This window comes from Cucurbita moschata, unplaced genomic scaffold (assembly GCF_002738365.1).
Source record: "Cucurbita moschata cultivar Rifu unplaced genomic scaffold, Cmos_1.0 Cmo_Scf00002, whole genome shotgun sequence".
In the NCBI taxonomy this organism is placed as follows: domain Eukaryota; kingdom Viridiplantae; phylum Streptophyta; class Magnoliopsida; order Cucurbitales; family Cucurbitaceae; genus Cucurbita; species Cucurbita moschata.
In genome coordinates this window covers 447,756-464,687 of record NW_019268518.1, presented here as the reverse complement: position 1 = coordinate 464,687, position 16,932 = coordinate 447,756, and the positions used below count along the sequence as shown (strand labels likewise).

The following is a 16,932-nucleotide window of genomic DNA, read 5'->3' as shown; positions in this document are numbered from 1 at the left end:
CTCTCCCCAAAAATTAAGTGGAACTTGTGATTGAAAGAGAAGTGACCTAGCTACATTTAGAATATGACGATGCTTACGTTCTACGACTCCATTTTGTTGTGGAGTATAACACAAGTGCGCTGAAATTCAATGCCACAAGAAGTAAAAAATGGTTGTAAAGATAGGAACTCAGTCCCATTTTCTGATCGAACTATCTTGATAGTAGTTAGAAATTTTATGTGGTCCCCAAACATCACAATGTATCAGATCAAAGGCAGAATGGGATGTTATTGAACTTCTTGGGAAAGACAACCTAGTTTGTTTTGCTAACGAGCAGATATTACAGTTATGAGAATAACTAGCATTATTAAGATGTAATTGATAAGCTAGAAATTTAAAACGAGAAAAAGAAGGATGACCTAGGCGTAAATGCCACAAACCAGATGACTAAGATACTTGATGATAGGGGTGTACACCCAACCTGGAAACCCGAGGACCCAACCCGAAATATAAGGGTTGGGTTGGGTTGTGTTGGATTTCGGGTTTGGGTTAGGTCCATTTTTTTTAACCCGATCTGATTTGGGTTGGGTTCAGGTACCAAAAGAAAATGATTGGGTCAACCCGACCCAACCCGAAAATAAAAAAAATGAAATTAAAGTCCAAAGTCCCAAAGTCAAAGCCCAATATACACAGACTTTTGTCTACTTTTTTACCCAAGCCCAAGCTCAAGCCCACACTGACATTTCACACCCTCAATAATTACCTCAGTGGTGAAAGAATTCTTTCTTTCCCTATGTTATTGCTGAGTTGTTGGCAGCAGTTCCCTTCGGTAATTTTTAAACAAATTTCATTAATTTTTACACAAATTAATGAAATTTTTACCGAACTCTCCTTCTGCTATTTGCTAGCAGAGTTCAAATTAATGAAATTTTTACAGAACTCTCCTTCTGTTATTTGCTAGCAGAGTTCTTGGCAGCACTCTCCTTCCTCTCTGTCATTAATTTTTACACAAATTTCATTCCTTCCTCTCTATCATTTTACTCTGCAATCCTTCTTTTGCCATTCATTTTATTTTGCTATCCCTTCCTTGCCATCATCTCCTCTCCTCTAGAATTCAGTTCAACTCCTCTCCTCTTCACTTCATTTCTCCTCTGCAATTCATTTCAACTCCTCTCTCTGCACTTCATTTCTCCTCTCCAATTCATTTCTAACTCCTCTACTCTGCAATTCATTTCTCCTCTCCAGTTCAATAGCATTCTCTAGCGTTCTTTGTCTTGTTTCTTTCGCGCGCGCCGTCTTTCTCTCTTTAGTCTCCTGGAACGCTATAACGGGTAAGTTTTTTTTCATTTTTTCTCCTTTTGTTATATCCCATTATATATTTTAACCATGATGCATTCTATGATAATTGTTCATATTGAGTTAAATGTTTGAATCATAATAGTTCTATTTTACTTTTTATAGATGGAAAACAATAGTGCAACAATATGTGCAAGTAACTCTAGTAATTATAATGCATCGAAACTACCATTGGCTACCCAATCTGAATTTAAGAAGAAGAAACCCAGTAAATCAACCATGTGGGATCACTTTACAAGATTAGAGAACAATAATAAAAGGTGCAAGTGCAACTATTGTTCTAAGGAGTATGCTTGTGATACTAATTCTTGTGGAACTAGCACGTTATGGAAGCACTTAAAAAATCAGTGTAGGAAGTACACATATAAGGTGGAGGACAAAGACAAGACCACTCTAAGTTTTCAACGTTCAATGGATGGAAAGGGTGGTAGTAATATTGTTACTTCATTGTTTAGTCAAACAAGATGCAGAGAAGCATGTGCCAAGATGATAATTATGGATGAATTATCATTTTAATTTGTAGAGAATGAGGGCTTCAAATTGTTTTGTAGTATTGCATGTCTTAAGTTTGACCCTCCGTCAAAAGTAACCATTGCTAGAGATATATTTCAGCTCTATCTAGAAGAAAAAAAGAAGTTGAAAGATTTTTTAGTTAGTCATTCCAAGAGGGTTTGTCTTACCACTGACACATGGACTTCGTTGCAAAATATTAATTACATGGTAATCACGGCTCATTTTATTGATTTAGAATGGAATTTGCATAAAAGAATTCTCAACTTTTGTCAAGTTGCTAACCACAAGGGAGAGACTATTGGCAAGATTATTGAGAGTTGTTTATTGGAATGGAAAATCGATAAGGTTTTCTCTATCACAGTTGATAATGCAAGTTCCAATGATATAGCTATTTCATATATTATGAGAAGGCTTAGAAGTTGGAATTCACTTGTCTTAGATGGAGAAATATTACACATGAGGTGTTGTGCTCACATAATTAATTTGATTGTGAATGAAGGGCTTAAAGAAATGCATTACTCCATTTCTAGTGTTCGCAATGCTGTAAGGTATGTTAGATCATCCCCCAAGAGATTGACAAAATTTAAAGACCGTGTTGAACAAGAAAAAATTAAATGTAAAGCACTTGTTTGTTTGGATGTGGCGACTCGATGGAATTCTACTTATTTGATGCTTGATCATGCCTTGAAATTTGAAAAAGCTTTCAAAGTATTAGAGGAGGAAGAATTAGATTATGTTGATTATTTCAAAGAGGGATCATGGAAACAAAAAAAATAGGGCCACCAACTATTGATGATTGGAAAAATGTTGCAGTGTTTGTAAAGTTTTTGAAGGTTTTCTATGATGTGACTGCGAACATAAGTGGTTCTTTATATGTGACTTCTAATTCTTATTTTCATGAACTTTGGGGTATTCGAGAATTTTTAATTCAGTGGAGTACAAATGTGAACTCTGTTTTAAGTAACATGAGTTCAAATATGAAAGTTAAGTATGACAAATATTGGGGTTCAGTGGAAAGAATTAATAAGTTGATATTCATAGCAGTGGTACTCGATTCTCGTTATAAATTGGATTACATATCATTTTGCTTTTCGAATATTTACGAAGATGCTATGGCTAAAGTGATGGTGGATGACATAAACAATTATTTAATTCGTTTGTATGATTACTACAAGTTTTATGATAATGCTCAAGATCATCATCAATCTGAATTAAGACTTACTTCTAAGTCCATGAGTATGGAGATGGACACAATTGATGAAAAGAATTTGAGTGGTTCAATATTAGTATTATCAAGATACAAACGAAGAAGAGAAGAGCAACATTCACTCGAGTTAAAGAATGATGTGGATCGATATTTATCCGACCCTAGTGAAGAACTTGATAATAATTTTGATGTTTTGGCATTGTGGAAAACAAATGAGTTTAAGTATACAGTTTTATCGAAAATTGCCAAAGATGTTTTGGCCGTTCCAGTGTCGACGGTATCTTCTGAATCAGCATTTAGTACGGGTGGGAGGATTCTTAATTCTTTTAGGAGCTCTTTGACACCTAAAACAGTGGAAGCTCTTATATGTACACAAAATTGGATCGGTAGAAAATCAGTATCGTTAAATATTCCTCAACAACTTGAAGATTTGGAGATTTGTTCTAAGATTGAAACGAGTAACTCCAAATCTATTTATTGTCTATTTGTTAAGATGTATTATGTATTGTTATGTCACAGTTTATATGTTATTTTTCAGATGATTCAAGACCTTCAAGTTCCATCAACGTCATGCAATAATTATTTTTCAATGTAAGTAAAATATTTGAAGTTACACTATGCTTTATCCAAACAATCTTAAAACGGTTGCTATTTTTTTCTTTTGTAGGAATTAAAAATGCAAGAGAGGGTTGGATGAATGTTGTAACTTTTGAATTACTTCATTGAATATTTTTCACATATTTATAGGTGAATTTTGAGGGTTGAATGATTATATATTGGGAATGTAATAATTTAATTAGATGTGCTAATTTTAGAATTGATTCATTCCATATTCTTTATATATTTATAGGCGATAATATGGATGTAATAAAGAGTTCGATATTTTTGATCTACAACTTAGAGGTAGTAATTGTTTTATCATTTTAAGTCATACAAATTAAATTTTTTTTAAAAATTTTGGACCAACCCAAATCCAACCCGAAAATAGAGGGTTGGGTTGGAAAATTTTTTGGGTTGGGTTGGGTTACTAATCCAACCAACCCGAACTTTTGGGTTGGGTCAAAAAAATCCTCCAACCCAACCCAACCCGGACCATGTACACCCCTACTTGATGAGATGAAGAATTGATTGGAGATGAAGATTTGATTGGAGATGAAGAAATATGATAGACCTCCAAATTGTTTACCCGAGCCAATCATCCTCTCCGTAGCCAAGTCCTGCATAACACAAGAATCATGATAGAAGGTGACATAACATTTCAAGTCATTGGTAAGTTTGCTGATGGTCATTAGGTTTAAATTGAATGAAGACACACATAAAACATTATTTAATTTAAGGTCAGGGCTAAGGGAAATATTGTCGGTATGTGACACACGTGTTGTCCCTCCATTAGGCAAATTTATTGTAGACATGATGGCAGCCTTTGGTTCAGTCATAATAGAAGATTTTGATACTATATAGTTCGTAGCTCCACTATCGAGAATCCATGAATTAGAACTCGCAGAGTTAATAGATAATGTAGATACTGGAAACAAACCTGCAACATTGATGTGATTGTCAGAATTATCAGAAGGGTGATGATTGATAGATAAGGCTTGTGCTATCTGTTGTAATTGCTCAGAAGAAAAATTTTGAATGGAATTAGGTGACTGTTCTTCTATATTCAACTGAAAAACATCGGTCGTATTTGCAGATGATCGATATCCTCGATTGTTGCGTTTATTGACTTATCTTTTCTTCCAGGATTATTTTTCTGTCGACACCGATCCTCTGTATGTCCCCTTCTATCACAAAATTTACCGTGAAACTTAAGGACTCGACACTCATTATTTGTATGACCACTTTTATTGCAGTGTTCACATGATTTGTCCTTGGCGAATTTTGAATATGTTGTTTCTTCTGCACTGTTGATGCAATCGAGAAATTCTCAGTAGGTTCAGAAGTTACCTGACGCTGCATCTCTTCTTGTACAAGTAATGAATAGGCTTGCCTCACATTAGGTAATGGAGTCATCATCAATATATTAGATCTCACTGTTTTATAAGACTCATTGAGCCCAATGAGCAATTGCATCAACTTGTCTTTTTTTGCGTTGATCAATATGTATTTGACGTTGATTACAGGTAAATGGTGTGCAGTATGCTTCCCGTTCATCCCAGAGTGTATTGAGCTTGGTGAAATATGTTGACAGTGCCATGGTTCCTTGTGACATCATTGCCATCGACTTTGGTATCTGAAAAATTGCTGGAGCATTCTTTTGTGAGAATTGATCGTGAAGATCAACCCACACTTGATGAGTTGTCTTGGCGTGAATAATGTCTTCAGCGATATCTGCTTCAATGGAATGAGTTAATCAAGATATTATCATACTGTGGCACTGATTCCAAAGTTCAAATTCGGTTGAACTTACATGAGACGGTTCTTCAATTGTACCATCAATGAAGTCAATTTAAAAATGAATATGTTGGCTGATCAAAGTGATGAATATAATAAGGAGGTGTTACAACCTCTTAAATTTTGTAAACAGTTTAAATAGGATAGAACCTATCAACCAATAAGAGAAAATATATAACTAACTAAATCTTGTAAGTAAGACAAAATATACCGCTAATCAAATATTGAGATAAAATATACTACTGACAACTCAAAAAAAAAAAAATTAACGGATTACAAATATCTAAGATAGACTCAATAACTGATTATTAAAATATATTATCCAAATATCATATTTCCTTCCTAGCGGTGGGAGCTCAAAAACTTTGACAAACCTTGATGCCCACAAATCTGTCCCTGTCGGCACGTACGAGGTACCACCACAGATTGATATGAAGTGAAGGAGGTCGGATCTGGGTTGAGGAACGACAGAGAACGACAGTAGAAAAACATCAGGAAGATGGGCTTTCGGGTTGGATCCGAATCCAGATCGAATATACTTGCACTAATCCACTTGTTGCAACTATAACGGGCCCAGCAACGTATCCAGCCCGCTAACCCATTCGTCCACAACATAACCACGGCCCACGCACACCTACAACAAATCCAATCCAGCAGCCCAACAAACCAACATCTCTGCACTCAGCCCAACCTCAAAGCTACGGTCCAATCGTCACGAGCGGCCCAAACCAATTCAGCAGCCTTCGACCCACCTGCAGCAACCTCGACCCGGAGACAGCAAACCGAACCCGCGCCTCGACCACTTCACGTCCTGAATGCGTGTACGCACCCCTTGGTGAAACGTGTCACTGCTGCAAATGTCGGCTGCTTCGGCTCCAGCGACTTGGCTCGGCTCGGCTTCGCGAAGTTTTTTGGCTAAAAAGTGGCTTATTCGGCTCGGTTGGGCATTTTTGACATCCATCCCTATGTTTTTTACCCTTCTTGAGCTGATTTTAACCTCAATAATTGAGGTCAGTATAATGCCATGTTGGAAGTTAAATTAGTTGAGAAATGTAAAATATTACCGAAAAGAGATGGACATCCTCACAGGGAACGACTCCCGACGATACTTGGAGCCACTTTTTGGGACGAAAGATAAGCATACTCAAATTGAGGGAAACGCGTGCTAAAACCAATTAAGTAAGTGACCTTACCATCAGATAGGTTAGATGACTTGTTTGATGTATGACGACACGTGCCTAGTGGTCCTTGCATGTATCATTATATGATGATGAAGTATGAAGTATGATGTATGATGTATGATGACGTGATTGAGTTATATGATGATGCTATATGATATTATATGATGTTCTATGATGTTGTTACATAATGATGTTGTATGACGATGATGATGCATGATGACAAGACGATGTAAGATGTAAGATTATGATATTCCTTAATATGACATAATTCTATATTAAGATCAAACACATATTTTAAATGTCTTGATGCATTATGACAATGATTTTCCTAAGACACAACCCTAATTAATGTTAATAATGATGAATGTATGAAGACCGATGCATGCATATTACTTCGGATTGTGTCACAAAGATGTTTTAAAGATGAGAAACTATAGGCACCTCATGCATTCTGTCTGTGCATATACATCAGACTCCTTCCCTTTTTATGACGATGAGTATGGACACGTCATTAAGATGATAATGATGATCATGTCTTGCATAACATTCAGGGGTATGGTGACCTCCGAACGTTGTTACGACCAACTATTTCGACTATGATGGGTTCAAGAGAGTGCAAACTACTTGGAAATCTATGCTCGCACCTGTGGGTCATGTGTAGGAAAATACTACACATCTAATTTTTGTTCAAAATAGAGGTCATTCCTATGATGGTTTTAATGATAGGTTCTTAGATGATGAGTCGCATGTGTTTCCATTCCCCCACCCCAATAGTGGTGTCACTTACTGAGTATTTCTTAAAAACTCAAATTGTGTGGTACTTCTATTTCAGGGAAAGGCAAGACACCCATATACGGCTGACAACAGCATAGCAATCAGAGACCATGCCACGTGCATAGAATAATAGCATTTTATTTTCTTAGACTTAGGTTAGTGTACAGTGTTTTACATTTAATGTTTTATTTTGCTTTATGTATTATTGTCTTTATCTTGTTTTAAATATGTTTTCAAATACGCAAGTCATGAAAGGGTTTTAAGTTGAAGTTTATGTTTTAAAATGAAATTTTAAATCTTGAATTTCGCATAAAAGCATTGATTATGACGATGGTAGCGAGTTTAGGTTACTAGAAATCTAGGGTCATTACACCTATTTTGATACATAAATCATCTGGACTCATATATGACATTAATGCTTCTTTACTTATATAAGACATTAATGCTTCTTTACTTATATAAAGGGTTGTTTAAGATAGTTGAGAGGCATTAAGATGGAGTATCATTTTATATTACCTTGTGACATTTGGGAGGAACTTTGTTGTGTGAGATTTTGTAGCGTGAGAGTTTGAGATATACTACACTATGTAAGCACTTTGACTATTGAGATTGGTAGTTGTTCGTGGATGTAGGAGAATTTCTTCTCTCAAAACCACCCGGTAAATCTCTGTCTCTTTGTTTAATTTCTATTTATGGGTGTGTAAGTGCGATCTATATTGCTTAGCTTTAGTTACCACAGTATTAAGCTTTATTTAGCCTTATAAGGAGCCATAAAAGGAGTAAACAAATCTTATTTGGGGTAGTCACAACAGAAATGAGTTATATGTCATTATAGTACTCTAGTTAAAATATGCCCTAGAAATTACAAAATTGAACAAATCATCTTCAAAATAGTTTTAAAATTAAAATATCTATGATCGAAATTTATGAGACATAAATATATAAGTGATAACATTCTAGACTTTTATCTATTGGAAGTCTATTATCAAATACTAAGAGACATTAAATAAAGACTCCAATTACTAATAAACTCTATCAATGATAGAATATCACTAAGATCCTCTATCACTTAAGACTCCCATAGGACTTTTTGAACGCTAGTAGAAAAATTCTTTTGCATTGTGCTATAATGCTTTAATGCTATAATTGCAACTCTAGAGTATAGAATTGCAATTAATTAAAATCATAATCTTAAGTTACATAATAATTTATTAACTAAAAATAGTAATATGATTATTAAATCTTTATAATAACATTGTCTTGGATCAAAAACTTACTGTTCTTTTAACCTTGGTTCTATGGACCAAGTTTAGTTCCGACAAATCCATCATTACTGTAAATTCTTAATATATTTTATATATTTTTATTTGACTTGGGTCAGTCCGAGAGTTTTGTCCCATGAACCCAAAATCAAACCGAGTCAGTTCGAGTCCAGAAAAATGAACCCAAACCAATATGAAGCTAACCCAACCCAACCCAACTCTACCCGTATAGTCCTGGTTGGGTTGGTCTGGGTTGTTAAGTTGTTGGGTTGAATGTACACCCTTCCTATAAAGATCTTCTCTAATCAAAGGCTTAACTTCGATTTTAAATTGCAACTCTTGATATGATGAGGTATGGTCTTCCAAATCATATCAAAACTTGATGAAGATCCAAGGACCGAAGGAAGAGATCTAGGAAATTTTGTGCAGGCTATCACAAATTCTTTTTGGATTTTCAAGAGGGATGGTTTCTGTAATTTCTTCAAAGTTGAGGACTATTTTTGGTAATTTGTCACTATTTTTTTTTATTATATTATTATGAATTTTCTAAAAATTTCAAACTTTTTCTAAAAATTCCTTACCTCCTTTCCTTTTATTAATTTTACATTCTTTTCTTTCCCTATAAAAAAACAACTAAAAAATAAAAAATTTATTTAAAATTAGAAAATTGACGTTTTTATCCCTTGCGTTTGCATTTTCTTTTCTAATTCGTTTCCGCGTCTTTTTAAATTCTTATGAAAAATAACATTGAAATAACTTATTTAGATTCCTTAAACTTTTGTTAGGTTACTTTCTTTTGATTTCTTAAACTTTTGTTAGGTTACTTTCTTTTGATTCCTTTGAACTTTCTTGTGTGCTAGTCTTATTTAGGGCATTTTGCTTTTATAACTTAATTAATGTCCTATTTTGCCCTTGATAGGACATTACTTTTTGAATTGAGTTTCAAAAATTGGTAAATTGGAGGTAGTTATTCCAACGTCACTAAACATGACTATTTAGATTATTGTATGTATTGAAATTAAATGTTTGGGTAATAATTTAAATCATATAATCATATTGTTAGCAATATATTGTTGGCTGGAAATGACTATTCAGATGGAATAATTACAATAATAATCCAACTCCCTTGGTTTAAATTTGATTTTAAAATAATATGGTTTGATTTTTTAAATAATAGTTTAGTTCTCAAGGTAAGAGAAATAAATTTCGAATTGAATCGAACCGACTCATTGTTCAATAATAAAAGAAAGCTCGATGCTAATAGTTTTACCCGATCTTATGTTCAAGAGGCCTAATCCATCTTTACTGATTCATCTGGTAGGTCTCTCTTACATTCACTTTACAAAGAGGCCTAACCCATCTTTACCAATTTATCGGGTAGGCTCTCTTACATTCACTTTACACTTCACAGTTTCCATTACGCTCACCCGTTCATTTGTTCAATCTCACTGCCTCACTTAGCCTCATGCTCAATCACTCCACCTCATACCTCCCACTTTTTTCCGCCCTACACCTCACGCTCACCGCTATTGTTGCCTCACTTTGCCATCATATTTAAGAAGAAAAGAAAATAATAGTGATAAATTAATTTTCTCATCTCAAGATCAAGAATGGATGGAACTCATAATTTTATAAGAGTTAAAAGAAATATACAAAAGAAAGAAAGGTTGGATCTAAAATGTCTCTAAACCTCTCCACCCAATCCAAAAACAGCCTTTATAAATCACCTTCAAACTTTGAAACCTAATTAAAAATTTAATTAAACTAATTTTGTTTAGTTAAGAAAATTGATTTTTTTTTTTTTTTTTTTTGTCAAAAGTTTGAAGATTATCTATGTTTTTGTAATTTTAGGACAAACCATATATGGCATACAACTATGTCATTAATTAGTACACCCAAAGGTACATTAATTTTAGACCCATTTACAAATCGAACTACTTTCCAAAATTTAAATACTAAAATATTATTTTTTTTAAAAAAAAAAGTTTTTAGGTGGCTAGATAAGAGAAAATACTTATAATTTATTATTTTTTTAAATAATAGTTTAAAGAATACTTCTAATATTTAAGGAATATTAAAAAAAAAAATCATTATATGTATGTATGTATATATATAAGTTAAAATTTCGTTGCTTTCATCTTAATTTAAAAAGAAAAGCAAAATTAAATTATTTCTCCGTCCATGAAAAGGAATATATAAGAAAAAGAAGGTCAGGTATGTTCAAAAGTGGGCGAAATCTCGCAGAAAATCCCCATGTGCCACACGTTCTCTCTGTTTTATAAAGACGCCACGGTTAATAGCATTGACCGGACGACCTCATACTTCCGGCATTTCATTCATCGCCTTTTTTGGCTTCTTTCCTGCTGCTTAGCTACCGTCCATGGCCTCGGGACTTGGATCCCGGCCATCGGATATTTCTTTCTTTTCCCGGAAGTTTGTTTCTCCGATCAATCACCGGGAAAACGTCAGATTGCGCTTCACTCCTCTAAGGAAAATGAACCTGGAGCAGCCCATGAGGTGGGGTTCCGGTTGCTGCCTTGTTGTTGCAGCCAAGAGGCCGCCGATTGACGGCGTTCCGGCAGAGCTCAACAAAATCGCTTCCCAGAAACTGGACTCTGCTCCGGCCCGCCGGCGGGTCCGATCGGCTTTCATAGAGATTCAACAGCAGCTCGATCACTGCTTGTTCAAGGTTTGGTTTGTGCATTTTTCAACATTTTGATCTCTGGGATTCCCTGTTTTGATCGTTTGGCTTTTTTTTTTCCTTCTTTCTTCTGATTTTGTGTTTTGGATGGGTGATTTGATCTGTTAGATGGCTCCTGCTGGGATCAGCACTGAGGAGGTTAGAAATTCTGTTTTAACTTCATATTTCCACTAGAATTTACGTTTATTTATGCCAATACCTACAAATTTGAGAAATTAGTTCTGAAATTAAGATCAAAGAAAATGGTCTGTGGAATTGATGATTTGGAATTTGAATGCCTGCGTAGTGGTATGAATGTAATTCAAGGGGTCTGAATATTTTCTGCAAAAGATGGTTTCCCGAGCCTGATGTTCATATCAAAGGCGCTGTGTGTTTCTGCCATGGCTATGGTGGCACCTGCACTTTCTTCTTTGATGGTTCGTAGTGGTTTCAATTTTCTCGTCTCTGTGTTTGCCTCCATGTCCGAGCAACTTGACATCTGGTGGTTCTAAATTTTCAGGAACTGCTAGGCACATTGCTGCATCAGGGTATGCCGTTTATGCTATGGACTATCCTGGTTTCGGTCTATCAGAAGGATTGCATGGTTATATTCCCAGCTTTGATCAACTAGTTGATGATGTTATAGAACAGTACAAGAAGTTTAAAGGTTTGCTGCCTTTGTACTCACTTTATGTGTGGATCATCTTCCTTACAATCATTTCTGAATCAACTTGTATTTCGACTTGTAGGGAGACCAGAATTGAAAGGATTGCCTCATTTCATATTAGGACAGTCCATGGGAGGAGCTATTACCTTGAAAATTCACTTGAAGGAACCAAATCTCTGGGATGGACTGGTTCTTGTGGCTCCCATGTGTAAAGTAAGTTCAAATATTTCCACGATGGACAGAGTATTCGATCTTAATACACATACAACTTTAGTGAATCGTGTGTTTGGAATCACGACTCTCCACAATGATATGATATTGTCCATTTTGAGCATAAGCTTTGGTGGCTTTGCTTTGGGCTTCCCTAAAACGCCTCATACCAATGGAGATGTATTCCTTATTTATTAATCCATGATTATTCCCTAAATTAGCGAATGCGGGACTCCCTCCCAACAATCCTCCCCTCAAACAAAGTACACTCTGGAGCCCTCGAACAGCCTCTCTTTAATCGAGACTCGACTCCTCTGGAGTTCTCGAGCAAAGTACACCCTTTGTTCGATACTTGAGTCACTTTTTACTACATCTTCGAAGCTCACAACTTCTTTGTTCGATATTTGAGGATTCTATTGGCATGGCTAAGTTAAGAGCATGACTCTGATACCACTATGGACTCTTAAGATTGCAGATGATGTGAAGCCGCCAGAACCTGTGCTTAAGGTCTTAAGTCTAATGTCTAATGTCATGCCAAAAGCCAAGCTTCTACCAAATGTCGATTTCGACCAACTGGCTCTCAGAGAAACGAAGAAAAGGAAACTGGTTCATATTCCTTTTCATTCTATACATTAATTTAATTCATATTCCTTGAACTTAATGATTATCTAATTGTTATAAAAATTGTGATGTTCCTTTTTCAGGCTGTCTACAATGTTATATCATATGAAGATCGGATGCGTGTAAAAACTGCCATGGAACTTTTAAAGGCGACGGATGATATTGAGAAACAACTGGAGAAAGTGAGTGCCTTTATTCTCGTATACTGATGTTGTTATTTGATTTAGCATCCACTGATTTTAGAGTATCTGTAGGTTTCATCGCCATTACTGATTCTTCATGGAGCTGCAGACAAGGTGACGGATCCTAAAATTAGTCAATTTCTATACGAGAAGGCGTCGAGCAAGGACAAGACTCTGAAACTCTATGAAGACGGTTTTCATTGTATTCTTGAAGGGGAACCTGATGAAAGAATTTTCACTGTTCTAAATGATATCATCCATTGGCTAGATTCCCGATGCCCCTCGACGTAGTTCTTAGTTAATTGCACAGTGATATTCTTCCATTGTTTCTGTTATGATAAGTTAAGTTAGATGTAACATACTCTCATGTTATCTCAAACGATCTAGTTTAGCATTTGAACTTTAAATTAAAATTCAATATGGTTACAGTGAGAACCCGTCTTGAGAACTAAGCTTTTTTTATAAGGCCTTTTTTACAAGGGTAAAGAAACCTCTCCCTAGTAGACGCATATTAAAAACTTTGAGAGGAAGCTGGGAAGGGAAAGTCAAAAGAGGATAATATATACAAAAGATGGATTTGGGCTGTTATAATATATCAAATATGGGGTGGGATTAATTTTACCATGTCAATAGAATCCTTAAATATCGAACAAAGAATTGTGAGCCTCGAAGTTGTAGTCAAAAGTGACACAAGTGTCGAACAAACGGTGTACTTTATTTGAAGACTCTAGAGGAGGAGTCGAGTGAAGTGGCAGCTGTTTGAGGACAACATAGACCTTAGGGGAGGCTCTATGATGTACAAGACCTCATAGGAGGCTCTATGATGTACTTTGTTTGAGGAGAGGATTGTTGGGAAAGAGACCTCAGGGAAGGCTCTATGATTTACTTTGTTTGAGGAGAGGATTGTTGGGAAAGAGACCTCAGGGGAGGCTCTATGATTTACTTTGTTTGAGGAGAGGATTGTTGGGAAAGAGTCCCATATTGGCTAATTTAGGGAATGATCATGAGTTTATGGGAAGATTTGGGGAGATTGTTGAGGGGAAAGAGTCCCATATTGGCTAATTTAGGGAATGATCATAGGTTTATGGGAAGATTGTTGAGGATTTGTTGATTTACGAAATGATCATGGGTTTATGGGAGAATTGTTGAGGATTATTGGGAAGGAGTCACGCATTGGCTAATTTAGGGAAATCTCCATGGGTACGAGGCCTTGTGGGAAAGCCCAAATCAAAACCACGAAAGCTTATGCTTAAAGTGGACAATATCATGCTATTGTGGAGATCCATGATTACTAACTATTGTTGAACACAACTCTTTGTGGGAACCACTCGCACTCTTTATTAAGACCAATTGAGAAGAAAGATATCTACATTGGTATGAGGCCTTTTGGGGAAGCCCAAAGTAAAGCGAAGCCATGAGAGGCATAGTTGTGTGAAACACTCGCACTCTTTATTAAGACCAATTGAGAAGAAAGATATCTACATTGGTATGAGGCCTTTTGGGGAAGCCCAAAGTAAAGCGAAGCCATGAGAGCCATGGGAGCTTATGCTCAAAGTGGACAATATCATACCAATGTTGAGATTCACACTCTTTATTAACACACCTTGTAGAAACACTAGCACTCTTTATTAAGACCAATAAAAAAGAGATTACAAGACAGTTTGTGGAAACACTCTCACTCTTTATACAAGACACTTTGTATAATACTATTGCACTCTGTGCTTTACACTTTATATTTCTTACTGCACTCTGTGCTTTACACTTTGTGCTTTGTATTTCTTACTATACTATGTGCTTTGTACTTCTTAGGATTACTGCACTCTATGCTTTGTATTTGACTATTGCACTCTGTACTTTGTATTTGACTATTGCACTCTGTGTTTTGTATTTCTTACTGCATGAGCTTTGTAATTCTTGAGACTATTGCATTCTATGCTTTGTATTTTTTACTGCACTCAGTGCTTTGTATTCCTTAGGCACTCTGTGCTTTACACTTTGTATACTTTGTAGAATACTATTGCACTCCTTAGGCACTCTGTGCTTTACACTTTGTATACTTTGTAAAATACTATTGCATCTGTGCTTTGTATTTCTTAAAGCACATAATGCTTTGTATTTCTTGGACACTTTGTGCTTTATCTTTGTATTTCTTACTACACTCTGCTTTACACTTTTTATAGAATACTATTGCACTATGTGCTTTGTATTTCTTACTGCACTCTATGCTTTACACTTTATTGAATACTATTGCACTCTTGTACTTTGTATTTCTTACTGCGCTCTGTACTTTACACTTTGTAGAATACCATTGCACTCTTGTGCTTTGTATTTCTTACTGCACACTATGCTTTACACTTTGTAGAATACCATTGCACTCTTGTGATTTGTATTTCTTACTGCACTTTGTGCTTTACACTTTGTAGAATACCATTGCACTCTTGTGCTTTACATTTCTTATTGCACTTTGTGATTTGTATTTCTTGAGCAGTCTATGCTTTACACTTTGTATTTCTTACTACACTCTGCTTTACACTTTGTAGAATACTATTACACTCTATGCTTTGTATTTCTTACTGTACTCTATGTTTTACACTTTGTCGAATACTATTGCACTCTTCTACTTTGTATTTCTTACTGCATTCTGTACTTTACACTTTGTAGAATATTATTGCACTATTGTGTTTTGTATTTCTTATTGCACTTTGTGCTTTGTATTTTCTGGGCACTCTGTGCTTTATGCTTTGTATTTCTTACTACACCCTGTGCTTTACCCTGCGTAGAATACTATTGCACTTTTGTGCTTTGTATTTCTTACCACACTTTGTAGAATACTATTGCACTTTTGTGGTTTGTATTTTTTACTGCACTTTAAGCTTTGTATTTCTTGGGACTACTTCTTGGGACTGCTATATTCTGTGCTTTGTATTTCTTACTGCACTTTGTGCTTTGTATTTCATGGGCACTTTGTGCTTTACACTTTGTATTTCTTACTGCATTATGTGCTTTGTATTTCTTGGGCACTCAGTATTTTACCCTTTGTATTTCTTACTACACTCTATGCTTTACACTTTTGTATAATACTATTGCACTTTGTGCTTTGTATTTCTTATTGTACTTGTACTCTGTACTTTGGATGGCCAGACAATTTATTTCTCAAATTTCTCCTTTTTTTTCTAAACTATCTAAATCTTTGTTCTAAAATAATTAAGTATATTTTTACTAAAATACCTGACTCATTTTAGTGAGATATCTCGATATTCATAAGATACCTAAGTCATTTTCTTGAAATATATAATGGGCTCATATAATTATTGGGCTCGACCCTGTTGGGCTAGCGATGATATTTTAACACAAACCACATATCTCAATAAGCATATGCCTTGTCACTTGCGTCGTTGTCATCACCTTAAAAAAAATGACAAAAGATTGAGTATTAAAAATACTTTGTAAGTTGCCCCTCGAATGGCTCACGGTGTCACAATCATACTCTTGTGGCAGTAGCACAATGATTGTGTGAGACTTATTCTAACCCAATGAATAAGTTAGTCATAAGAAGTTTGGACTTAACGGATAACGTTGGCGTATGTTCGAGTCTCAAGTCACATTTGAGAGAAATGTTTTAGAAACGGGAGCGAGGAAATGCACTGGAAACAATTTAAAGAAAACAATGTTATAAGCTAAAAGCGAGTAGGCAATAACAACAACAACTTTGGTAGCATATAACCCAGGTAGGAAAAATTGACTACTAGTTGCATCCCACTGGGGCTCGAAAGTGGTAGCTAATTGTGCGCTGACAAACTACCCGCACGTGAACTTCTACGTATGGTCGTGCATGGGGGACACTCCTAACGCGTGTGAAGGCGCGTGGGAGCTCTGTTTTTTTTTTTTCCCTATTTGATGTCTTTC

The 16,932-nt window shown here is 35.6% G+C and overlaps 1 protein-coding gene across 1 annotated transcript; it reads left to right on the top strand.

The window, feature by feature from the left end:
* Positions 1-10,878: 10,878 nt before the first annotated feature.
* LOC111455373 (caffeoylshikimate esterase-like) lies at positions 10,879-13,461 on the top strand. The gene is made up of 8 exons (XM_023097015.1): positions 10,879-11,355; positions 11,476-11,505; positions 11,654-11,783; positions 11,867-12,013; positions 12,096-12,226; positions 12,692-12,829; positions 12,928-13,026; positions 13,099-13,461. The coding sequence occupies exons 1-8, from the start codon at positions 11,047-11,049 to the stop codon at positions 13,315-13,317; spliced, it is 1,203 nt and encodes a 400-aa protein (XP_022952783.1). The 5' UTR covers positions 10,879-11,046; the 3' UTR covers positions 13,318-13,461.
* Positions 13,462-16,932: the final 3,471 nt, after the last annotated feature.